Below are 27,349 nucleotides of genomic sequence, written 5' to 3' on the forward strand. Positions count from 1 at the left end.
TTACTCTCACCGTGTCTCCATCTCTATCTTTCTGCTCTGTGAGAGTGTGTGTGTATGTATGTGTGTGTGTGTGTGTGTGTGTGTGTGTGTGTGTGTGTGTGTGTGTGTGTGTGTGTGTGTGTGTGTGTGTGTGTGTGTGTGTGTGTGTGTGTGTGTGTGTGTGAAAGAGAGGGAAGCTTCTCTCTTAATCTGATCCAGATTTCACACTTTGTCACTCAGTATTTCAGTCTTGTACCTTTGGTGCTGTGAGAGTAATCCCCTCAGGCTTGACACAAAATGAAGTAAATGATTTCTCTGTGGAGTTATTAGCCTTCCTGAGGCAAACAGAGACAGTGTCTAATCTGTGATTGCCATCAGATTAAAACATTTAAACTTTCAGACATCTCCTAAAGTTGTTATTCTTTTCATGCATACTTTTTAAAAGCCACTGCATTGCAGTGGTTGAAGACACATCATGACCTACAGTTTATATTTATAATGTGTAACAATATGAATCAACCTTTTAGAGCAGAAAAACCTGGTCAGAAAGTTTGGTTCACTCTTAGCTGCAAGACAAACCTGCCAGTCAGAGAGGGTGATCACCAAGGCAGTGAGATAGACAAAAGTAACTTTTTGTTGCATTTATCAACAACTTTTATCTCCTGTTGTGTCTGTTTTGTCTCATGAAACCAACCCCAGATAAGTGAGCATCTTGAGTTATCACAGGACATCTTAAGAGGGGTTCTTTGTATACGTGTTCATGATGAAGAGCCCCAAATTGGATGTAATGAGTCTTTTTTTTGTTTGGATTTGAATAAACATTCTGAATTTGATGTTGAACTTCTTGCAAACATTGCTTTGAGAAATCCTGTGCCTCGCTCCCAGACACAAGTCTCTGAAGTTCCTACAAAGAGGCAGACTAAAAGAATTTGAGAGAAATTACATCGTAGCATGGAGTCCCTTTTAAGCTTAGTGATACATGTCACATATTCAAATTAATTGATGATGAAAGATACCTCCCCAAAAAACACCTAAAAATTTGAAGTTAAAGATGCTATGAGGAGGATCTGTTCTAATTGCACTCCCTCGCCACCTTGTGGTCCGTAGTCTCCGCACACTGTCTTAAATTACTTTTAGTGAGGTGTGTCTTTGTTATAGACTTAAAAGGAGATCGGATAGACACAGTTGTGCTTTGTCCAAGACAACTTATTACTGGATAAAATGTGCTGAGGTGAGGTACTTATCAGTACAGTCACTTAGGGCTACGGATTGAACATGACATCAAGCAAATGTTGTAGCATAGCAGCCGGCTATATGTAGTGCTATCAGCAGCCCGGTGCTCCCACGACTAACGTGACAACAAGTTAACTCTGTCAGTTTGTAAGTAGTTTAGAAGTTGGCCATATTTACACGTCACGTCCGCAATGTGTAACGTTACTTAATCCTGGTTAGCTGTGTCCTGCCAGTCATCTAGCAGAGCTAACGTAGCCTCACTCTTCATTTTATTGATCGACTTTCAAGTTTGAGCAGACCACTGCAAAATGACTGCTGCATATGGGTTGAAATGTACATAATCACAAACAGCTTAGCATCTGTGTTAGAGAGTGATACAGTCCGAGCTAAAGGCTAATTGGCTTCTAGCTCAGGCTGTACCACTCTCCCGTTTAGCTTTCTTCTGCTCTTCTGTCGTTTTTCTGTCTGACAGACTCCTGTTTCCACCATCACTACAAAATTAGTCATAGAAACCGTTTTCAGCAGAGAAAAACACAGACCTCTGTGTTTCATCACTTCTCACTACTCAACTTCATCAGCCGGCGTGGTGTTGTCATAGAGACCTAGATGTGCCATCAGTCAATCTGGTCCTGGTCAACCCAATGGGAAAGCTAAGAAGTTGCAATTTAGAATAATCTATAAACAGCAATACTGGCACTGATAATCTCATTTTAAAGTGTGGATTATGGTCAGGCAAATATTTAGAAGGGAGCCTTTTTCAAGATCACTTCCAAACTCCCCACAGCCCCTTTAATCTCACAACAACTCCAATTGGCATGTTTTGTAGCATTGTAAGAGCAAACGGGAATTCTTAGAGATCTTAGAGCTGATTGTATCACAAAAACAAAGTAAATGAGGTCTTTCAAAAGCTCTATTTGACATTACATTAATCTGCCTGTAGATGTCACTCTCGTCTATCTATGCTATGCATAAATCATGATAGCGGCAGCGTGCATTCCTTTGCTGTGTGTCTGAAAGCCTTTGGACCACAGCTGCCCTCTGATAGGGATCCACAGGATGAGGAAGGAACGTGCGCACACACACACACACACACACACACACACACACACACACACACACACACACACACACACACACACACACACACACACACACACACACACACCTTTTCACATCTGCTGCTTTTGAAGAAGTTGAATAGAATGGGTTTGAGGAATTGTTACACACGCACACACACACACAAATACAAACACACCCACCGGCAGTTCTCCCGCATTTCAGCGGAGAAGAGTTCAATAGAGGTGGTTTATGAGTCAAAGAGGAACAGGTGAGGCTGTGTGACCTGGACCACTTGTATTCTGTTCAATACACACACACACACACACACACACACACACACACACACACACACACACACACACACACACACACACACACACACACACACACACACACATATGCAGACACACAGAGACATAAACAGGCATCCCACATGTGAAGGCAGGCAGGCTGTTGCCTTTGAAGGGGCCTGGCCTCCTCCAACTGTCCCATGCATGCTTGAGTGATGTCAGCACGGCTGTGGAAAGATTCTTTTCCTGTCACACACACATGCATGGATACACACACACACACACACACACACACACACACACACACACACACACACACATACATACACACACCTTTCTTATCACATTCAATCTCTCTGCAATCAAACACACACCGACCTTCTTCACCGTTTTTACAACTTTCTCAAACAAACTTACTCAAACACATGCACTGCTCCTTGCATAACACACACAGACTTTTTCCACTCTTTTCCTTTCTTACACACACTCACACACACTCACACACACACACAGCGACACACACTTGGCAGGATGTGCGGGGAGAAAAAGGGGCCGAAAGACAACACCAAGATTAGGAGGCTTTTGTCACGGCTCTGTGGCGGACTTTAAAGGCCTTGGCTCCCTTCCCCTCTGCCAGATTTCTTTCTTTTCTCACCCTGTCTGTCCACATCCCTCTCTTTTCACAGGAGGGGGGGAAGGTAAACATTTAGCACAGAGAAACGGAGAAAAGGGAGGAAGGGTGGAAGAAGGATGGAAGCCGCCTGTTGCCCCCTTTTAGCCTCTTTTTGTGTTTTTGTTTTCCTGGTTTAATGGCAGCTTTGTGGCTGTGTGGAGGATGAGTGCAGAGAGGGAGAGGTATGCAAACAGAGCAGGGCTTCAATGCCAGCCAGGTGTCTATGTTCTGCCATCTGTGTGTGTGTGATGCAAACATCTGTGCTTTTGTGTGTGTGCATCAGTGTGCAAACTTCCATATGCAGCTGCGTGCACATGTTGCTTATACACCAGACTCAGTCAAACTTTTCCCGCTCAGTGTTTATGTGTATGTGTTTCAGGTTACTATGACAAGATATGAGCGTTTCTTTTTTCCAGGTGTCTGTCTGAGCCCTTCATGGTCACTGACTCCATTCACCTGAGCCGTCCTTTCACACTGAAAAGCCAGTTGACGGTAAAAGAGCCCTTTGGACAGCTACTCTTCATCACCGACCACAGCTGCTGTTGACTCAAGCGCCCAGGAATCTCCTCCACGGGTTCACACCCTTTTCACCAGCCAACCGCAAACCAGAAGGAAGGTCCCGCAAAACCTCAAGGACTAAATATTCACACTGGAAATTATCAATGCTCAGTGCAAAAGTCAGCCGTTTTTGTAGCTGGAGGAAGTAAATCTGCAGTTTGAAGCAACAAAGTTCTTGTTACACATATGAAACCTTTAGTTTCTTTGGTATCTGCATGAGCATTTTATCCTGCCGTGGTTTGAAATTACTAATGTGTTGTGCCACAGAAATACACAGCAAAACAAAACCACACACTGTAAAACACAGCCTTCACATGGACAGAAAAGAGACAGTGACCTTAACCAAACAAAGAGTTCTTTGGACTTCTTGACAGCCCAAGAATGTCTCCAGTAAATTCTCACAGTTCAGATCAGCTCCCTCAGATGCTTTCTCAGAAGTTTAATTCAAAGGCACTGCGAGCACTATCTAGAATGAACTGTAAGCTGTAAGGTAATATAATAATTTGAAGTTGCGTGGCAGTGTCGAAATAGCCACCAGTATTAATTAATCACAATCACACACTGTCAACACAACCACAAAGAGTAGTTTTTGGGTACGATGTCTTTTCCGGAATTTCAGGGATAGGTACCTTTCACATTTAAAATGATACTACTATACTGATGCCTGGTACTTGGCAATTGGTACTCAGGAGTACCGTTTTTCATTACTTTTGTGTGTTTATGTGGCAATAAACATTAATTTGTTTCATTATACAATCTCAAAGTTCTTCAGTTTAACATATTTATCCTTCAAAAATGTATAAACTTACAATGCTGTGTTTATGTCCAGCATGGAACATTGCCTATTCTTCCACTTGCTCACAGTCACAAGGATTCATTTAAGTACATTAACCGTTTGGTACCATTTGGTTTTATGTGAATTGGTACCCGGTAATAGAGGCTGACATTTTCTGTGGAATCCCACGAGACATGGGATTCTCTTGGGATTCCCATGGGATGGTAGTCCATTTTTCTTTTAATCACAGGATTGGGATGGTACAGGATAAAAAGTTAACGGGAGCAGACGTGAGTGGGAACCAACATGTGGGAACATGTGCTGCCATCTTTTAGTTTATTTCCAATAAGCCTACACTCTAATACAAGTGAAAAGAACTACACTTCCCAGAAGCCAACAGCAATCTTAAAAAGAATGGGGAGAAAACCGAATCAAATTCAATGTATTGCCTAAAAATTAAAAGAAGGGGGAAAGTGGGAGCGGTACAGAAGACGGAGTCATTCTGAATGGGAACGGGATGGAAGTGGGAGTCATTTTATCAGGAGTGGGACAGGACAGGATTTTTTTCTGTGGGTTGGGATGGAACAGGTGTGAAAATCCACTACTGTCACTCTCTACTCGGTACTACAGACAGAATTTGGTTGGTACCTATGAAAGTACCTAATTTGGTACCCATCACTGCAGAACCTTGAATCTTACCCAGTGACACTTCAGCATGTGTAAAGTGACACCTGGGATCAACCTCCACAACCTTAAGTGACTCTACCACTGAGCCACACCTTGAGCCAAACTTTATGTCAGATAACCTACAATTTTTCCTTTCAACGTTTGTCAAACATCTACCAAACCTACATTAACTTTTAGAACAGCAAAAAATGTAATCTGGGTATAACAATCCAAAGCAACACAGCCTCTTTGCACATTAGAAACTCAAAGTTTCAGCTGATTCTATCAGTAATCTAAGCTATATACAAAAATACCTCCACAAACCATACTGAATAAAAACTGAATATGAGATTTCCACATTTTTAGTGCAGAAAGGACATGATAGACGTTCATACTGGGAAATGAAAAGGAATTCCAAAAAGCTTTCTCTAGAGCTTATCTCCTGCAGAAACTATTTGGTTCAAAGACAAACAAAATAGTGTTCAATTGTGGAAAGGTTGCTGACATTTTTGTTATCACTCCTGATTTATTTTCACGGTCACTTGATACTTGAAATATCCACGTGTATGTTTTAACAAGTTGATCTTTTCTTTTCTCCTGATCCTTGTTGTTGTGAAGACTTCACTGTGTGCTGACCTTTCAGTCTGGTCTCCCTCCACAGCTTATAATCTTTAAGAGACTTTTATTTTCCTTAAAAATTGTTCAACTCCTGAAGTGAGGTCATTCTCCTCGAGCATTTTTCCTCCTCCCTTCCTGCTCTGTCGGCACATTTCTCTCCTCTCCTTTGACACCTCTATTCTCTCCCCTGATCTCTCCATTTTCTCATCTCTGCTCATCATCGCCGGGCAGTGGTGAGCTCAACACATCTGTCAGTGGCTCAACTCTGTGTCATCCTCCTCCTCCTCCTCTTTCTACTCCTCCCTGCTTCTCTTCATCTTCTCCTCCCCGCCATCCTCCCCCTCAGTCAATCAAATCCACAGGAGAGAACCAGGAAGACACGCAAGCAGGAAAAGGCTAATCGAAGAGATAAGAAAGAATGCAAGTTAAATGTCAAGGATGGAGACAGCTTGGTGAAGTTGCAAACTTGATTTTCAAAGACTCTTAACACTGTTGGATGCAAGACTTCTTCCATAGCTTCAACACATACCCCTACTTTTTTACTATACACATGAAGCTCCCAGATGCACCTCAGGATTTCTAAATCCCTGAGTTAGGTCACGTGTACATGAGTAACTGTTGGCTTTGCAAACATTTCAGGACTGCAAATTCCTGAAAGAGTGTTCACATCTTTATAACTTTTCAGGTTTCTTTTTTTGGATGTTTTTTCCTTCACTTGCTCAACCAACAGCCTTCAAATCTGAAAAAAGCTTGAGACAGGGGACTCATATTTTGCCTAATTTAGTCAAAACATCCATCACATGAGGGAAAGTTATGTATATATCATATTTTCAGATGATGTCTGATCCAATTTAAACGATGTGTTGAAAAGAGAAAAGCAGCACGAGGTCAACATGGCAGCGTGGTTTTCCTTTTCACTCTTTTTTTTTGTTTCTTTTTCACAGGCTGATTTCAATCTTGACGACTTTCACATCCTACTTTCTCTAAAAACTTCCCCTCTTGGCCGTGTTGCCCCCTCTACCCTTCTCTAGTGCCCCATCCTTTCAGAAGTGTTTCCTGTCATCATCTTCCTCTCCTAAATGAGTCACAGAGATGCAGAGCCTTCACACCCGAAGTCTGCACGCACCGCTTGTCCATCTTTCATCTCTGCAGACAGACACGCTGACGGATAAAATGCTTGGTCCAGAGCTTCACTTAGGGGGAGCCTCATTGTACAGAGAGCTATTGAACTCTTTTCTTGTCTTTTTGTCATGACTTTTAGCATCATTCTTTTTTATGTTTGATGTCTTTTCTTTTATTTTTCACATTTTGTTTTAAAAATGTCTTTTAGTGTCATTTTGTAATGATTTTTTTTAATATTAAAAAACAAAAAAAACCCATAAATTTTTCATTTTTTATACATCTTTTGAATTGCACAGCTCCACACTGCACCTTGTGTCCTCTGTTTTTCATGGTTATTATTATTACTATTATTATTATTATTATTTTGTTTTTCTATACATATTCTTTATTCTTATTTCATTTTTCTATATATGTTTGTATATTTTATATCTTGACTTTTTTCTGTATTCTATTTACAGAGTGTACAGGTAGTTATTTTTTACTATTTTCTATTCACATTATTTTCTTGTACATTGTTGCACCAACACACCAAGTCAAATTCCTTGAATGTGCAAATGTACTTGGCAATAAAACTGGATTCAGATTCTGATCTGATAATTGACAAAAATGTTTCTTTTTTTTTTTTTTTTTTTTTGGCAACTTCATTTTTTTCCACTTTTTTTTTGGTGTCACTGTTTGCATTTATTTTAGCATCACCATTTTTTGTCTTTTTTTTTTTTTTTTTCAAATTTGTAAATCCGTTGTGTGAGGCAGATCAGACATGAATGGAAGACTGGCTGTGATAGGTCTGAAGTTGACGCAAAAAACTTGGATCGGTTAAAAAATCTTTAGGGCAAAGACACTTCGAATAGATTAAACTTTTTAATGGCACCACTAAAATGATTTAAATGGGGAAAAACAACATTTAAGCCTAACTGACAATAGACTGTACAAGATTGTCGATACAAAGATTATCGATAAAATTTCGTATATTCCATTGGCACGTATAAATACAGTATCTTACAATGACATGAACATGGTATTTGCTACATAGCTTACTTTACTACTATAAAACAATCCACTCATGCAGTATAATGCCCAATTATGTGAAAAAAACAAACAAACATGTTGTAAAGAAAATAAATAATAGGCACACTTTCTGGATAAAATCTGGAGACATATGAGCATTCAGTTTTTCTGAACCAATGTACTTGCTGGAGCTGCTGAGTGGTCCGAGATACAGTCTCACTAAAATTATACAACAGTTATGGTTTCAACATAACAGATTAAAGGGGAGTTTTGTTTAAAATTATCCAATAAAGAAATAGAAATTGAAGTTCAGCTGAAAAAATGTTCAAAACAAAAGTAAGAAGACAAGAAAACACTATTGGAAAGCTACTAATGAAACCTTTAGACCTGCATTCATTCAAACTGCCTCTAAATAGAAAAATATGACTCTAGCTGTTATTTTGAGGTATATCATGGGTTTGTGGTGCATCAACAAGACACTTGTCAAAAAGCAAGATGATGTCTGACATCCAGGTGAAATGTATTTTTCCAGGGGATGTTATTATTTAAACATCAGTTAAGGCAGCCAACAGAAGTAAATGAAACACAGATTCAAACCGTCTTTCAACGTACCAAAACACGTGTGATAATTCATAGGGCTGGGAGCAGCAAGCTACTGCTAGCTTCTTAGTGGGTATATCTGCATCATAAACTGCATCATATTTAGAGATAAAAATATTTTCATTTGATTCCATTAGAGCTGTTACTTCTCATTTATCTTTGTAGTATTACAAATCTTTCTGTAACAGAGTGACTGAGGGATCTGCTGGTGTGACGAACGTCCTCTATCAAAAGCAGCCAACAGGTGACTCCCTCAAAGTCTGTGTGGAGAACAGCACACATGCAAACCCTGTTCCAGTACACTGGAGGTCATATTGTGAGGCACTATGAGAAGAAGGAAAAGAAGAGTAGAGGACTTTAGGTCTCATCCTTAAGATAGAGTTTACGCTCTGTAAATCTCAAAGTGGATGAACAAGAGTCTGTGACATATCCAATGATCCAACAGTGATCCACCAAGTCTGGAAACAATTCCTGGAAGGCATCAGTGTGCACCGAAGGCGAGCTGATCATCCCTTTGCACTGCCGGCTGAAGAAACTGAACCAATAACATGAAGAGAACTGAAAACTGCTTCTTCAGTCAGCAAGCTTAAAGCAAAGCCAAAAAGGAGATAATGTGAAACAGGAAATGCCAGCATTTTTCACAAAATAAAGCAGCAGAACAGTTGAGAAAATATTCCTAAAGAGGAGCCCCTTGGATGAAGCAGAAACTACACTCTGGCTGCTGTCAAAGCCATGCTGCACGCTGTCTGTACTCAGTTTGACAACAGCTCTTTTTTCCACAGCACCCAGTTAGCAGCTGGACATATATCAGGAAGGCTGTCAGCCCAGCTGGCGTGAAAACTCGCAGCCTTTACCCTCACATCCTTCAGTGGGAGTTTGTTTGATTTGTGTCTTTTATGGCTCAGTTTGGCTCACTCTTGAAATGTTCTCTGGATTTAAGCTGTGCAGTAACACAAATATTCTTGTTAGGTTATCCAGGATGAAGCAGCATGCTAATTACCATGTTAACAAGGGAATCAATGCACGCTGAAATAGTGCACCCTCTGCAGTAGGACAGGCTGTGTCTAAATGCTGGGTTAAGTCACTTTAAAGATGTTTGTCTTGGCTTTAAAAATGTGAGATTTGAACAATCTTAAACTGAGATATTGTAAGAAATGCTTTAATAAAATATATAATGGGATTTTTTTGGATAGATTTCACTGGATTTTCCTCCAGATTGGTTAAAATAAGGATCTATTTCTACCTTTACATTCTTCATTTATATGCCTTGGATGAGTCCATGTTCAGGAGGTGTATTTGATGTCACTCTGCATTGTCTTTGCTTGCACCTTTTCCTTTTCTGTGCTCTGTATGTCTGAAGTTTGTTTGAACAGTTTGTGTAAAAGTCTCCGTGCACAGTCACATGTTCATGCTGCTAACACTGGTAGTGAATGTGCTGGTGCTGATGCACTTTCCCGTCCACGTGTGAATGCGTGTGTGTGTGAATATCCGTGTAGATCTTTGGGTAGACTTTGGGAGCCAGTCCAGCTCCCCCCTGAGCGAGGAGCAGCTGCTGATGGGCGATGTAGTCCTCGTATGAAAGGCAATCTTTATCCCCGCTGGCTGGTTGTTGAGGCGCTGCGGGGCAGGCTCGCTCTCGGTTGGCTGCAGGTAGACGCTGGGCAGCAGGAAGGGCAGAAGAGGATGAGGATGAAGCAGAAGAAGAGGAGGAGCAGGTGCGTTTTGACTGGCAGAACCAGAGGAGGGCGGTGCCTAAAATGAAGGCGACGCCTGCTGGTATTCCAATAATGACGGGCCAGGGGAGGCTCGGGGATGTGGCTGTGGGGATAGAGTTGCTCTGGGGCTTCAGATCTGCAAATTCAAAACGCAAGGTCATTAAAAAAGGTGTTCAGACATAAATATGGCAAACAATTTATGACATCAAGGCATCTATGAAAGCTGTTTACCTGTCAACAACCAGAATTAAAATAATAATAATTAATAACCAATGTACATAAGTTTTGACCAATCAGAATCAAGTTTTTGACACTATTAAAACCTGTTGATTAAGTATCTTCCCCGCCTGTAATTTAACCTAGAGGGATAATCACACATGATCAATAAGAGCTCTCTTGTGTGTCTTCAGGTGCGTTTCTCTTTCTTCCTCTCACCTGGTAGCACAGTCAGGTAGGCGCTCCTGAAGCTGTAGCCCATAGTGTTGGCTCCTAAACAAATATACATGCCAGCGTCCTCCTCTTTGGCTCTGGTTATCAGCAGCTTGTTGAGGTATGAGCCATCCGGACGGGACCAAACTTCTCCTGTAGGCAGGACCACAAAACGGTGATCCCCAACCTTAAAAAAGAAAATACAACAATTAATTCATTAATCAATCCACGACTATATGACTGCTTCACTCTAGTTAGCATCAAAGGATTATGTTTACATGTAAACTGAGTGTTTGTACCTCTATGGTTGAGTTAAATTTGTTCTCGTCTCCAGGCTCAACTCTTTTCAGCCACTGAATGACTGGCTTGACATCACTGCGGACTTTACACTGGAAAGACGTAGTTCCTCCGTAGTCCACGGTGGTATTAACAGGGTGGGTACCGGTCAGAATGGGTTTGGAGTTAGTACGCTCTGAAGAAAGACAGGAAATAATTTCATTTATACACTATCTGAGACTTATCTGCTTTTACCTGAACGTAAAATGGAAAAAAAAAAGCACAGTGGAGGATAAGAACTCACTCTTCTTTATTCCATGTGAATAAACTGAATGACCTGACAAAAACACACACCTGAGGGTATGGAACATGTTTTTTTAAAGCATCGTTTGTACAGAACCTGTTGTATTCAAGCACCACATCCTCCCTCTCTGCTAAAGACACACAAACAGATCCCTTATCTTCAGTTCCTGCCTTTTCTTTCACAGTTTATCCAGCAGAATAAACACACCTGCGTGGGACTTTCAATGGTCTCTTATTTGGGTATTGTAACACAATCTCATGAGAAGATAATTACAGAAACTCTGCTTCAGCAGGAGTTTAAAAAGAGGAACTTCAGGTTTGGCTTTGTTACAGAATAAGTTTGTGGTCCAAACTTTACTTGCTTTCAGGGAGGCTAAAGGAGAAAAATTTAGGTGAATAAATTGTATTTAAGATTTGATTTCTGCCTTTATGTCTTTGAAAAGAGCAGGGACAGCGGATATAATAGGGAACTAGGACAAGAGGAGACAAAAACTCACAGAATTCTTAAGTTATCTTAATCTTAAAGTTATCTTAATTTGGGAGGTGATCCAGATCACTGTCTGGCTCCAGGATTTTTTAAAGGATTCTTTATCATTTTGAGATAGGGCCAGTTTCACCATATGTGTATATAACTCCACGACAGATGGTCTGATTGCTTTGCAAAACAATACAAGACAAGGTCACTGTAATTTCTGACAGATGTAAAATTAGGATCCAGATCCTGGCAATATTCTGAATGCTAAGAACTGGAATATGAAAAACGTACTGGGTCATCATAATTTTCAACAGTCCGGTAACAAATTATCATAGTCTTTATCAAGACTCCCTTGTTAGAGAAATTTTGTATCTCAATTGGAATATTCCTGGAAAAATGTAAATAATAATCAAAAAAAAAAAGATACTGTCAAGTATTTCTAAAAAAGTTTTTAAAATAATAAATTTAATTTGTCCCACTTCAAAGTTATTTCATCTTAGCTTTCTTGTAGAGCTGTGACAAACCAATGACATCCAGAAAAATAACTTAATGCAAAGTGATCCTTTTTTAAAAAACGAAACTGTTTTTTTTTCTAGAGTCCATTTTCCTTGTTTGTATCTAAAAGCTGTAAATCACTGACAGCTGAGTGAATCACTGCTGATAGAAAAAAAGTCACATTTGACACAAGCTAGCAGTTGTTTGATTTACTTCCTCTTAGTGTGTGTGTGTGTGTGTGTGTGTGTGTGTGTGTGTGTGTGTGTGTGTGTGTGTGTGTGTGTGTGTGTGTGTGTGTGTGTGTGTGTGTGTGTCAGGAAGGACTACAGCAGTACTTTAATATCCAACAGATGTGGAGTGTAAAGTGAGAGGAGCTGGTTTAAGGCTCTATACGTGATATCACCTTCAGAAACATACTGTTCGATGCACACGCACACATAAATCCACCAAACAACTTCACATTTCATCTTTACTCACCTATACAGCTTTTGCTGCTTTAGACTGAAACCCTATGCATTTCCTAACACTCACAACTCATCATCACACACAACCAGCTCTCAACAGTGGAAATAAAGCCTGCCTCAGCTTCTGCTTCAGAAAACTGAACATTCTTCATCTGCTTGACTTACATTTGTTGGCAAGCCTGCTGCAGATCAGTGAATGCCACTGAAGTGAGCAGAGGCTTTTAAAGCTATTTTAAACGTTGGTGAAACTCATTAGCAGGCACGCTGGTACATGTGGCCACTGTGGCTTTTTTATGAAACACACCACAACAACTAAAAAGACTTCAATCAAATAATTCAGCACAAGAGGCTGAATGAGATTATTCCCCTCTCTTTTTCTCTCATATCCTAAGTTGAATCTTAAACTCGGGAAGTTGACTCACGTATGACTTCCACTTTGTAGGTGGCGTTGATTTCTCCTGCTCTGTTGGAGACATGGCAGGTGTACTTCCCGCTGTGCTCCGGTGCCAGGTTCTTCAGACTCAGGGTCCACCTCTTCTTCTTTCCCTCCCCGTCTCCTCTTCCTGCCGCTCCACCTTCCTCATCCACAAGAGGTCGACCGTCCTTAAGCCAGATGATGTCCGGTCGAGGGTTACCTGATGCTGTGCACTTCAGTCGTACTGAGCTGCCCACTGGACGAGCAATGACACGCTTCCTCATCTTTGACGGCTGGGTGAAACGTGGACGTACTAAAAGGAAATAAAGAGAGAAAGGGAGACATTACACAATCTTAATAGGGAATCTTTTCTGGTGTTTGTAGATTTCAAGTACCCCTGATAAAATTTTAACTAAAGATTATAGGCAAATCCAGACCTTCAGAAAGATAAATGACTCACACAAAAGTTTTATATTTACAAGCTGTGTTCTGTTCTTCAGACAGCTGGAAAGAGGGCAGATTGGGGAATCCATAAAGAGTCAGACATGACACTTTTATGAGGTATAAAGAGCCATCAAAGACACATAATGTGGAGAAGCTGTGACACAGAGGGGCAGTTCAGAAAAGCTTAGACTCACACCACACACTGTGTTAGCTTTTTGCCTCCAGAAAGAAAGAAAGACTACTTGCTGTTAAGGATAACTATTCCTAGACTTCAACCAACTTTTCTTTATGTGTTTGATTTTTAAACTGAGTATCTCACATGCTGTCTTCTATGCACTTTATGAGACACTTGCGCTTACCATCCCATGAAACTTTGTCAGATTACAAACTAAACTGCTTCAACCTCATCTTAGGCCCAGGAGGCAACTCCCGGTCTAAGAATATGAGACAATGCGGAAGTGCTAAAATCTGCTGTTTCTCAAATGTCCACTTGAGGCTGGCTCTGGAAGTACTGGAAGTCAAATACACACCAAGCCAAAAAAAGCCATTTTCAAAGCAGAAATTAAACTATTTACAGCAGGTTCAAAAAACGTCTCCTGTCTCAGTCCCTAATTTTACTATCGGCACACACTGTACAGGGGGTGATTTTTTTTCTAACTTGGCTGTTCAGAGGAGGCCATTTGGAGGCACAGCTCAGGGTCATGTGTGAACCCCATGAGATCAAGTTTAGAAGTCAACCAATGTTATTCATGGCTCCTGCTATCATGTTTGTGATTTTGTATTCTGATGTATGATGACATATAACGATATGTTGCCCTTTTCAGAAGAAGAAAAGAAGAAGAATGGTTTAGTGACAGTTTTTTTTTTTGCCTCCAAGTTGATATGAGGACTCAAAATCTGGCAACTTGTTCAGAAAAGGAGGACAGAAATTTTCTGAAAACTTTTTTTTAAATTAGAGGAATCTAATTTAACTGGTGAAGCTTGCTATTACAATTAACTGATATCATTTCTTATTAATGGGGCAAAACTTTCCTTTAAGAAAAACGTTGGAATCAATTCCTCTTACCCCTTAAAAGCCAAGACTTAGATACATGACCAGGAATATGTACATTTAACCTAAGCACATTATTATTAAATGCTGTGACACGACTATAGCCCTCTCATACGAGGTGGAAGCTAAAACCATGGGGCCAACAGCATGCAGATCCATGAGATCTTGCCGTGAAACTGAAAAATAAACAAACAAAAACTGTTTGACTTCCAGGGGTGGGAGAAAAAAAATGAATATTTATATAAAGATTTTTTGTTTGACAATATCGAAATTGGGATTCTTCATAAAAAAAAGAAAGAAAGGTTTTTGTTTCAAATTCAATTTCTTCATTTCAGTCTTTGTTCATTAACTGGATTGGGAAAAAGTTAACACTTATCCCCAGCAGAGGGTGAAGTGTTTTTTTCTGGCTCACATGATGTGCACTTTATGGGAAATATGGCTCCTGATGTAGTCTGTTGACATTATCATCATCATTTGACTTTTTCCACATGGTTTGGTGTTAAAAAATCTAACTAAAAATCGCAAAATAGAAAATATCTAAGAATCACAATTAAAGTCAAATTGGCACCCCAAAATTGTAATAGAATCGAATCGCGAGGAAAGCATATCGTCCCAGCCCTATCAACTTCTATGTGGCATTATTATGATTATCCAGTCATGAATAAAAGTCATAAAAAGCTGGACAGGGGCTTAGCATCAAAAGAAATGCTCATTTAAGTGTGCATATCCTATCTCAAAAGATACAAAGGTTAGTTAACCTTCCACACCCATTCAAACATCCACATCCCTCCACCTAACTTCATGACTGACCCATCTTACCCTGAACCCATACATCCATTCACACACAAACACACATATCTGACCAACAACAGCCAGCAAGCACAGAAGACACACAGAGCAGAGAGAAAAAAACGACCCAGTAGGGAGTAAAAAGAGGAAATCATTCACAGGAGTGCTTGATTTTTACAGCCCTCATGTTCTACCCTGGAGCAGATAGCCATCAGCCGGGGCAGATAAATCACCCTGAACTACTGCAGTTGCGTCTCTTTCTTTGGACGCAATTGTTATTCCAGCTCTGGGTAAACAAACAGGCTCAAGAGTTATGTGATGGGTTAGCGTGCTCAAACGAGGAGGTTTCACTGCGGCTTCATTACTCAGAGGAATACAGATATCTGCAGACCGTCAGGAAGCCGGGCAGGAGGACAAAACAAACATACCCAAAAAGCTTTTAAGTCCTGATTCTGACCCGTTCTAAAAAATGACTGGACAACAGCTGACCTGTGACCAGTCTGAGTCAATAGATTAAACAAAAGAGGGGAAGTTGATTTGAGGAGAATCAGAAGTAATTGATGAGCAGTTTGTTCCCTGGAAATGTCTTATTTTATGTTTATTTATATCTAACTGTACTGACTTTGACTCTAATTTAGAGAGTGTGCAGACAAAAGTGCAGCTGATCTAAACTGTATGAAGACAAACCTGGAAAGTGGACAAAACACAGCAAAGTGTGACTGAAATGAACTGATTTATATTGTCTACACTGCACCAAATCAAACATAAGTGAGGGAGCAAACAATGGAAAGGAGACAGAGAGGTTCAGATTAAGGTTAGCACTCTCCGAGGTCTGACAGATTGCTTAAAACAGATGAATAAAACTGAAATGATGACAGGGAAGGAGAACAAAGACAGCGCGAGATGAAGTTAAAAAAATAATAAAAGCAAAGGTAAGACAGAGGCCACTCGAAGAGGTAGAAGGAAAAAAAAACAAGAGAAAGAGAAGGAGAAGGTTAGAGCCAGGACGGGCAAAAGGGCAGGCTTGTTCTGGGTCTCTGGGGCCTCTTCAACGCCACACTTCACAGTGTAAAAATACTGCTGACCCCCCGACTGACCGCCTATGATCAGACGACGTGCCAGAGGGAGACAGAGATAGTACGTGTGTGGAGAACGAGGGTGGTATGTGGTCGCTGATGTTGACCCAAGAGATTGAGGAGATATTTACAAACTGAAGTTGTTTGACTCGAGTAGTTTCGGTAAAGACTCTGGTTTAGCTTTAATCTAAGAATAAGGATCACTTTTACACTAAGTCAAAGGGGAAGTCAAGGGGGTCAAGTTTGGGTCCTGGGTCAGCTTTAAGACTGAAACCATCTGCTGGGAGTGAGATGACTAGAATGATCCATATGTCAGGTAGGCTAGAGCCAGAGGGCAGTTAGCTTGGCCTAACACAAAGAGTGTACCTGGAAAATCATTGAAAAACTAGGTTGAGATTTAAAATTTTACGTTTATTTTGGTAAACAAAATTACTAGAAAAAGAACTCAGCGAGCACAATAATGTTATACTCCCTTTCAGCAGACTGTCTGCTATTTGGTGTTTGTACGATAATTTGTTTCTTGACGGTGTTGAAAATTATTATGACCCAGCAAATATTTTATATTCCGGATCTTAGTATCCAGAATATTGCAAGGATCTGGATTGTACTTTTACATCTGTCAGAAATTATGGTGACCTTGTCTTGTATTTTTTTGCAAAGCAAATCGACCATTTATTGTGGAGTTATACACATATGGTGAAAACGGTCCTTTCGCATGATGATAAAGAATCCTTTAAAAAATCCTGAATCCAGACGGTGATCCAGATCCCCTCCAAAATTTTATCACTTCTTCCTTATCATATTTTAAAAATTTCCTGGAATTTTCAAGATATGTTTGTGACTTTTTGAGTTATGTTGTTCACAGACAAACAAACAGACAAACTCACCCAAAAACCTAACCTCCTCGGCAGAGGTAACAAATGTGCTGACAGCTTGGGTCTGAGGGCGGCACTGAGGTCCTGACTGTCTGTGTGTTAGGCCAGATGCCACGGTACCAATCAACAGGACAAGGCTTGGGACGAAGAATGGACCCTGACAAGTTCAATCATTTAACAAATATATTGTTTATGTGAGGAATTAAAACTGTTATCATAGTACTAAGAGTAAAAAAAACAACTTTTTGATTCTGTTTGCGATGGGATCAACTAACAACATCCAACCTTTAACAGACAGGGCTGCAAAGCGTTTTTTTGAACAGGACAGTCATGTCAGCTGTGGACCCCGTCTTTGGTGTTTTTTCTCTTTGGGAACATGATTGTGTAATCCAGAGGTTTCCAAAGTGGGGGTTAGGAAATGCCTTGCAAAATCAAAAAAACATTTATATTTGATTATTTGATCCACTATTGTGAAAATATGAACCCAAATACGGGTTGAGTTCTATAGGAAATCTTGAACAAAAGAAATATTGGATCTGTTTTCCACAGTTCTTTGTTTCCAAAAGACCCTTTAGAGGACTAGGATAACAGCAGTATCAGTGATTGCAGATTAATACAGGGAACACAATGATGTTTGTGGTCTGATTTTGTTCTGGTCAGCTTAAATAAGACTCTTTTCTTGTTTGTTTTTTTCTGTTTCTGAATTTGCCTGTCAGTGCATTCCAGTTCTGGGAACCATTGGCATAACCCACAGTTTAAAAAATGAATTGTCTAACCTATCTCTGAACAAGACAGCAAAAAAAGTTTGTTTCCAAAAATGACAAAATATATTCTTCCACTTAAAAGTTGACTTTGGAAGTATGCTTGTTAAAAATAAAAGTTTGCCATGTTTACAGCTTTGATATTGAATCATGTGGGTTTATCTGCTTTTAGCTTTAAAAAGCCAGCAAGATAAACAGCAGATATAGAGTTCATGTCAAGTTCTCTGTTTTGATTGGCTGCCATGCTGTCTGTGCTGGTTGAACTTGTATCCAATCAGAAGTGAGGCCAGGATCACTTTTTCTGGCAGTGGCTGTGTTTTTTGTATTGGCGCCCCTGTTATGTCACTGGAGGAGCATCGTTCAAATAAATAAGAGTTTCTTTGAACGTGCATGGCTACAGTTGGTTTTGACTCTCTACTCTCCAAAGCCTTGAGTTTGTTTCAGAAATGCAAGAGCAGCAGGCCAAACAGATAAAGAGAAAGAATGTGCGTGATAAAACAAAGAGTAAATGTTTGTGGTCATTAAAGAGAAGAGGGTGCACGGATGTTAGATAGGGAGGAAGCAAGAGGGAGGGACGAAGAGAGCAGGATAAAAAGGATAACAACAGGCAGAGAAAGAAGGGTAAAGTTACATGACGGGGGGAGACTTTAGAGGAGGTGTTAAGGAAGGAATGTGTCCCACCAAATCACACCTCACACAAATAGACTGCTCTCCACTCTGTCAGAGCCAATTATCTAAACAAACAAGCACCCTGATGTGCGCCTGTGTTTGTGTGTGTGTGTGTGTCTGTGGGCACAAACTAGCATAGGTTCCCCTTTGACATGTTGGAGGTGTTTATTGAACAATCTGCTGCTGTACTTTTTAAAAAAGTAACACACTCTCAGCAATGCTTCTTCCTCCTCTTGTTTTAAAATGATTAAATGCTTGTTGTGATGAGGACATGTGAGTCATGGGTAGTTACCAAGTTTGCCAGCCAGCTCTGGGACACCTTCAGAGTCCCCATTGGGCACCAAGGCTCCACCTCTTGAACTGGAGTCATCTGGTAAGAGAAAAGAAGAGATGCATCATTAGTGGACTGTCCATCTGTGTATTTTGGATGTTGTCTCTGTGCAAGCTCAGGTCCAAAGACAGTCTCATCAGGTGGACTGGTCACTTTAAAGTGCGTAAAGGTGAGTTTGTCATGGGATAGGCTCCAGCACCCAACCCTGACTGTGGGTAGAAGTTCAACTCCAATCCAACTCTATTTGTTAAGCGCTTTAAAAACAGACAATGTTGACCAAAGTGCTGTACAGAGAAATTAAACAAATTATATATATATATATATATATATATATATATATATATATATATATATATATATATATATATATATATATATATATATATATATATATATATATATATATATAAATGGCTAACATGAGTCAAAAGAAACACTTCATGTAAAATACAAAAAACAAAAAAAAAAAAATTAAAAACATATAACACAACACTTAAAAAGGCCCGAAGAAGAGCAATCAAATAATTAAATAAAATACAAATAATAAATATATAATAAATAGATGGAAGCAATAATAATGGATGGATTTGTGGATCCAAAAAGAATCTTTGTTATGAAATATACTTTGCACAGTTGTGCAGATCCAGTGAAAAAAACTACTTAAAGTGTAACCCAACAATCACATTTGAAACATCTAAAAAAAGGTGCACATTACTGCTATTTATAATACATGTATTACTTTTTATGACACAAACTAACCATCTTTATCACATGTATCACATTTATAAAATGTTATTCCATTTAGAACACATGTATTACCTAGGCCTTGGACGAGAGTCAATAAATCACTTTACGTTCAATAAATGAAACACACTCAATAATTTTGCCAGCCTTAATATATCATGTGCATGTGTGTTTGTTTTTGTAGTTTGTGACGAAGCTGATGAGGCTGATGAAGTCTCATGGATGAGAGAAGAAACGTCCTCACAAACCCTTAACAGTCTAGTAGCCTTGAAAAGAAATTCTGCATTCTCAATCGTTTTTTTTTTTCCAAGTGCAATTATTGACTGAGAGACAAATTTATTTTCATCGTTTGTTTTTTGATATCCCAATTACATTGGTAAAAATACTAATCTGAAAAAAAAAAAGTCTAATACTTTCTGATTTTAAATACAGCACCTCTAAAAAAATCAATGTTAATGGATAGAGGTTAGTTTCCTTATACAAATCCCGTAAATAAGCAGGAGTAAGGCAAAGACACCAATGGATTAGTTTTGTGATGAGGCAGGTTCAAAAGGTGAGCGGTCTCTTTGTGTGGGTTTAATGTGTGGGGACATGTTTTTCCTTTTGGCCCAGCATTCAAATCTCCCTGCTTCCCCACCATGTAACTTAAGTCTAATTTCTTTGTTGTCTCTTCCTCGCCCACTACCTCTCTTCTAAGTGGGTTGGACAGGTTAGTGGAGTGGACTCAACTTCTTTCCACTTATGTGTTTTGTAATAATTGATGCTGTTCTGTGACTCATATTTCATTTTATTGAAAGTTGGAGAAACCTGGAAATTGGAATTTCCTTTGGGATAAATAGTTTGATTTCATTTTATAACCAAATTGTCTGTGATATTAAGAAATCAAGCAATGTAAAAAAAAACTAAAATTACAAGGCTTTTAAAACTTTCAAATAAAACAAAACAAATAAAGAAAAAAAATCTACCTATGGTGCCATGGAGTTTATGCAAAATGTCCCTCAGTATATTTCTGTTTCAACCCTAAAATGACAAATTCCTGGTTAATACGGCTGAGATCGCATGATCCAACTGTACCTTACTAACCTACAAAGCAGGAAAATAGGAGAGAACTTCAACATTTTTTTCCACAGGATTTGAATAAAAAAATGACCTGTCCAATGAAACAACCTCCCAGGGAAAAGAAAATCCAAACTCTTCTCCGTGTCCCTCCAAACTGTGTGTGAGTCGACAGGATCATATTGCTTTCAAACTCCCGCTGGCATATCAGTTTCTCTCCCTCAGCACGTCTTCCCACATTGATTATCAAAAAGATACAAACATCTGTCTGGACCTTCACGCTTGCAACTGTTTCAAGATGGAACCAATGTATCTGAGGGGACCTGTTACGGGGAGGTGGAGCGGCTTGATACAGAGCAATACCAAGTCTGTCAAAATACATGAGGCTGGGGGGATGTGCAGTTAACTCCGCCTGAACCTGAAACTTCAACCAAAACCTGATGGTGGTGATGGAAGGAAAAAAAGGAGGCTTGGACCACCTGTAGGAAATTCATACAAGTGTGTGTGTGTCTGTGTGTGCAGTTGTAAAGGATCTGTTTATCGTGCATGTTGGTACACAGTCAAATGTGTGTGTGGATGATAGAAGACCACCGGAGAGCTTGGAGTGTTTAATGTAGCGCCAAATGTCTTAAAAGCATCACTATTTGGATAATGGAATGAACATCTGAAATGCAAATACGAGGCATGACCTGCATCCTCCACTGGTATTAATAGCATACTGGCAGACCCTCTATGCGTGTGTTTGTGTGTGTGTGATATGAATTCCTGTAAGGGTGTGTCCATACATGTGTGTTCTGACATTATTTAACTAAGTGGTAACTTGACTTTCTGGTATTCTTGTTACAACCCCCTCATCCCTCCCTCTTGCTACATGCATGCACGGCATGTTCTGAGAAAGAGCTTCTGAAGCCAAGCGGCACACAGGTCTGAACTAAAGCGGGCATATGGTTAAGCACTTGTAGCAGCTAGCACACCCTGACCTGCAAAGACTCAGAATGGCTTTCATTGTCCATACAGTGCAGCAAATTAAAAGTAACTTTCACACATTTAGTGCACTCCTGAAAAAGCCCCAACATCACCTTTTCTGAGCTACAGGTTTAAAAACAAATGGCTGTTTTTCACCAGACTTACTCCAGCTTTTCTGGGCAGCACCCTGAGACATGTGAAGGTAAAAGACTTTAACCCTTACAGTGAAGTTGTGTTCCGTGTTGGAAACTGTTTCTTTACTTTGTTCTCCTTTATTCTACCTGATGTTAACCGTCCTTGCACAAAAACTCCAGGTAGGAGGTAAAGCGAATGCTCCATTTTTTTTTTTCAAGCTGCACTCACACGGAGCAGAAAACCTTTCCCCTCCCTGCTTCAGCTGTTTTTGATAAACAAAGTGTTTCTTCTGATCGTGTTCCACCTTCTAGTGTTCAGCCAGATACTAAATGTTATTTTTATGCCTTTCCCTTTAAGATCCATGTTTTAAATGACCCACACCCTCTACATGCAGCTGTCAGTACATTAACTTTATTGTTCATTATAACCACAAAACTTTAACTGTGATATTTAACACCTGAATAACAAAGTATATTGGTTAAATCTGGAACATGCATTTTAGCTATACAGGTATCCATATGTTTGAATTGGACTCAGTGATCACAGTATCAAATATTTGCCATGTTTGGGATGGGCAAGTACCGAATGGGCTGATACCAACCCTAATTCAAGATATTGGTACTTGTGAATACTGCCAATACTCAAGTCCTCCTCCCCAGAAGTTGGCGCTATATTGCAGAGGTTTGATACCACGGCAAATGTGCGTCAGGTCCTGTCCACACAATGTGAATGAACCAGGGATAGAAACAGTTTTATTTTGCTCTTCAGTGCATTTAAAAAAAAATACTTAAGCTCTTATTGTTGTTGGGATTTTTTTGCACCATTGGTAATTCATCCAAAATAATAATAATAAAAAAAGATTGTGAATTTAGTGTTTGTGTTTTATTTTGGACTAAATGGCAGAGTGACCATGCTGCCTTTGCTCAAAATGATCTGTCTCTAATAACTTTATGTATCAAAAAGTTCTAGTGATATTGATACTTCGGTGAGTACTCAAGAAAGAGTACTCGTACTGGTATTGATCTGAAAAAAAGCAGTTTCGAGCATCCCTATGTTTGACATGTATTTCGTACTGTGCTTGCTCTTTGTCAGTCAGAAACTTGTTGCTGCTTCTTGTGGCAATTTTTCATACTGGTTAAAAGGTTGAAGTAAAAATAAAATTAAAAAATCACAAGGGCACACAAAATGTCTGTTTTTCTTCTTAACTTCCATGCCAGCCTTCACCCACTTAGTCCCCTCACACTTCTGCTTTCTGTTTCATTCTCAGCCTCCTTTCTTTTTTGTTTCTTTTCATTCCCCCCTCCTTTAATCTACAGGAGGGAAATGGTTCAGCAGTGCGCTACATTTCACACATTCACTAGCTGGGTACCCCTGTCTGAGTGTGTGTGTTTGTGTAACCCCTTCATGTATTTACTTTTAGGTCTGTAGAGAAAAGGCAGCAGTTGGACATGAACATGCTCAGAAATATGAGTCCCAACAGCCCTCTATGAATGTGTGTGTGTGTTTCAATGTGTGAGTGTGTCCAGGGGGCCAGTGTTTTGCTAAAGGGTCATGTCCTTCCAGGTTTTAATATAGAGACACTGGATATGTGGACAGAACCTCTGTGTGTGTGTGCGTGTGTGTGTGTGTGGAGACAGAAATGCTTCTGTGTCAGCTCTGACTGACCGTTCGTTGTTGCAGCACTGCAGCCAAACCAGCCTGACTTGAGTTTGTGTATCGGACAAACCAGTAAACTCCAGTTATTCCTTTAAAACTGAACAAACTGGCCTCATATTTCATGCAGAGTTGATGTTGTCACTTTACAATTCAGAGACAGGAGCTACCACAAGTAAACATGATTCAGAAAAGAGTGGGGAAAAAAAGCATTGTTCAGTCAAACCTGAGTCCCAGGAGGGTTTATTTTTGAGTCGAGAACAGTTTTCCTTCTGAATTGCAGGGCTTGCAATTTTCACCGATGTTGAAGTTGAAGCCAGCTGCATGGATATAAATGATCAAAAACACCATCACACAAAAGTCCTCTGAAGTCATGCATGCACCACAGTTTGGGCTCTGCCTTAAACAAGAAGACGGCCAACACGAGACCTGGTACATAAGGTACATGATCTACTGCAACAACTCTGTCACCGAAGTGAATGCAGTTTCTAGGAAGCTTTGATCATAATTATACTCATCATCAGAAAATTGTTAAAAGAAAATGAAATAATTTCTGCCACCTTAAAGCAGGCTGTCAAAACATTTCCTTTTAGTGTAATCAAGCAATTAGGTAGTGATTTTTGATTGTGATCATTAATCAGGAATGCCTATGTCCATGCAATCCTTGTTAAAACAACAGTAATTGAGCCCATTACTCTAACATGAAAGATTCTCTGCTCCTTCCAAGAAAAATGATGATATTAAGTGAACAGAAAATTACTCTAAACTGCTTCCATTAAAAAATTAAATTCTAACTTCATCAAGGAGATGTGTGACTTTAACTTACACTATATTTACCTACGCCAAGGAGGTTATGTTTTTGGGAGAGTTTGTCTGTCTGATGGTCTGTGAACAACATAGCTCAAAAAGTAACAACCAGAATTTGATGAAATTTTCAGGAAATGTGCAAAGTAGGATAAGGAAAAAGTGATTAAATTTTGGAGGTGATCTGGATCACCATCTGGAGCCAGGATGTTTTAAAAGGATTCTTTATCATTGTGAGATAGCACCGTTTTCACCATATGTGTATATAACTCCACAATAAATGGTCAGATTACTTTGCAAAACAATACGAGACAAGGTCATGATAATTTCTGTCAGATATAAAAGTAGGATCCAGATCCTGACAATATTCTGGATACTAAGATCTGGAATATGAAATACGTACTGGGTCATCATAATTTTCAACACTGTCAGGTAAGAGATTATCGTACAAACCTGCAACTCACACCAAATTGTAGCAGACAGTCCGCTGAAAGGGAGTATAACATTAAAGTAAGACTGAAGTGTAGGTCTGCGCTTTCTGAGTGCTTTTCTAGTTTTCCTTTATTTTTATCAAGACACTGTTGAGGGGAGTATTTGGGAGGTATTAATAAATAAATAAAAAAATAAAAATAAATAAATATCAATAAAAATTTAACTTCTTGCAGTGTAACTAGTCCCATCCATTCACTGAAAAGGGAGCAATTCAAATTAATAAAACACATTATAGAAACACTGGATCAAACACTGCCAGTATGAATAAACTGTTTCAGATCAGGAAACAGGTACCTTAAGTGGTCAACTGCTGACTCCTGAAGCTTCTTCTATTTTGTGCAGTGGTTAATGATCGAAAGATGGAAAAGATGCGCCTAATACTGTAATTTCATCCTTAAAACAATTAAGTTATTATCTCAGAAACTGACAGGCTGAGGTTGTTCCATAAAACATATTTCTAAACAGCCACACTTAAAAGCTTTAACTCACCATGATCAGGAAATTGTAAACCTACTAACTCTTCATCATTAGACAAGAGGTGCAATAACCTGGATACGCCCGGGCAGCAGGATAAGGTGATGAGTATTGTATCAAGTTTTCCAGGATCTTCCTCCAACCAAATCCCTCAATTTTAAAAACTAAATGAACAAACACAAGTGCTCCTTCAGCAGCACGCTGGCCTGTCAGAGCACTGATCCCTCCAAAACACAGTCGTTATAACTTCATCAGCTCAATGATACTCTGGAAACAATAACACCACAATTGTGAATCATTTGGGACAAACTCAATATTGCTGAGATTTAACATTTCTATCATTTCTTTCTCGACCTGTTTTCAGTAGAAACAAGACTTTCACTCCACATTCACAGAACACCTCTCTCCTCCGGCCACAATCATTTAGGAATATTCTCTCTTTTGTTTCCACAAGTTACAACATTACACACAATGTCAGGGTAATAGACGGTTGGATAAACACGCTGTGGGTTAAGATCTAAAAATGAGGAATAGCAGAGTTCTGTGTAAACCTTCTGACTGTGGTTCAACTTGTGTTTCATATGTAATTAGTGGCTCATGTAATCCTCTGTGGACAGTGGGTGTTTAATGTGTTTGTGAATGAGCCAAACCAACAGACTGGATGTTTTAAACTGATTTGTGGGATTATGTAAAACTGAGAGGCTAATCCAAGTCCACTAACACAAAATGCAAGTTTTGCAGTAATCATATATTATTGGTTTCCTCAAAAATAGAAATGAATTTCTAATCCAACTTCTCCAAAATGTGATATTATTAAAATTCAAGGTTTTCTTGTTTCTCTGGGACACAAACATGGCCTAGTGATTACCCCACACTGAAAATGATAAGTTTCAGCAAACATGACGACCACAAGAACAATGTTTTCTGGGCTCCTAATATTCAATACCCATCCAGATTTCACTTGTTTTCCACTAAAAAAAATATTCTAAAAGGCACAAGAGTAGGCCTGGGCCTGACCATTAATAATATTAGTTTGAGACCAAATAAACCACTTACATAATGTAAATATAATAAAGCAACACACCCTTTGGAATGCAATAAAATTTTATTCCTCATGATTTTTTTTTTTACTATTGTTACTGAAATGTCAATAACTTTCAAATATCCAAAAGAAACAAAACAAGACAAAACAAAACAAAAAAAAACAATAAAAACAAAATGCTCAAAAACTGTATTAAAGGGCAGCATGCCTTTTGCGGTGTAAAAAACTACGATCCAAACTTGACTCTAAGGCTAAACTATGATTTTGTCTACAAGGTATAAAATTTTACAATCAAATAGTCATTTCTGTAAATTCTGAAGCAGTTTTTCAATCAAACTGCTGTTAACCATTGAAACAATTATAGTTTAAATAAATATTAACTTCAGTAATACCATCTGTATGCATTTTGTCTCTTACTCAAAACATTACCAGTCTTATCCCATAGTAGAGCATGCAGGTTATTATCTTATACTGGTATCAGATCAGGATCGGTATCGGTCGATACCCAAAGCCCAGGTATCAGTATCAGGACTAGACAAGTTGGATCAGTGCATCCCTAGTTTAGAGTTTGTGAAGACATTTCTCCTCTCATCCGTGAGGCTTCATTGGCCTCATCAACTTCATCCCAAACTATAAACAGGCCAGATGTCTCATTTTTGTTGCGATTCTTTGTCGATCAAATGCCAGTGAATGCTGATTTACTCACACTGTTAACTCTGCTACAAACTGCATGTTTGGAGGTGAAAGACGGGGAAAACAAACAGGTATGTACATGGCGATATATTGAGGCCAGCAAAATTATTTTGTTCATTTCATTTATCGTACGTTTAATTG

General features: G+C 39.3%; 1 protein-coding gene across 1 annotated transcript in view; it reads right to left on the reverse strand.

Moving 5' to 3' along the window:
- Positions 1–7,846: 7,846 nt before the first annotated feature.
- The window catches only part of fgfrl1a (fibroblast growth factor receptor like 1a), an 81,433-nt gene continuing 61,930 nt past the window's right edge, over positions 7,847–27,349 (reverse strand). The window contains exons 4-8 of the mRNA XM_074673256.1: positions 19,111–19,188; positions 13,161–13,466; positions 11,025–11,197; positions 10,732–10,912; positions 7,847–10,432 (exon numbers count right to left, since the gene is read on the reverse strand). Of these exons, the coding sequence (XP_074529357.1) occupies positions 9,996–10,432; positions 10,732–10,912; positions 11,025–11,197; positions 13,161–13,466; positions 19,111–19,188 (1,175 nt within the window). The 3' untranslated portion in view covers positions 7,847–9,995. The remainder of the gene's footprint in view (positions 10,433–10,731; positions 10,913–11,024; positions 11,198–13,160; positions 13,467–19,110; positions 19,189–27,349) is intronic.

This window comes from Halichoeres trimaculatus, unplaced genomic scaffold (genome assembly GCF_033239565.1).
Source record: "Halichoeres trimaculatus isolate MK-OKI-2021-1 unplaced genomic scaffold, fHalTri1.1 fHalTri1_scaffold_7, whole genome shotgun sequence".
Lineage (NCBI taxonomy): Eukaryota > Metazoa > Chordata > Actinopteri > Labriformes > Labridae > Halichoeres > Halichoeres trimaculatus.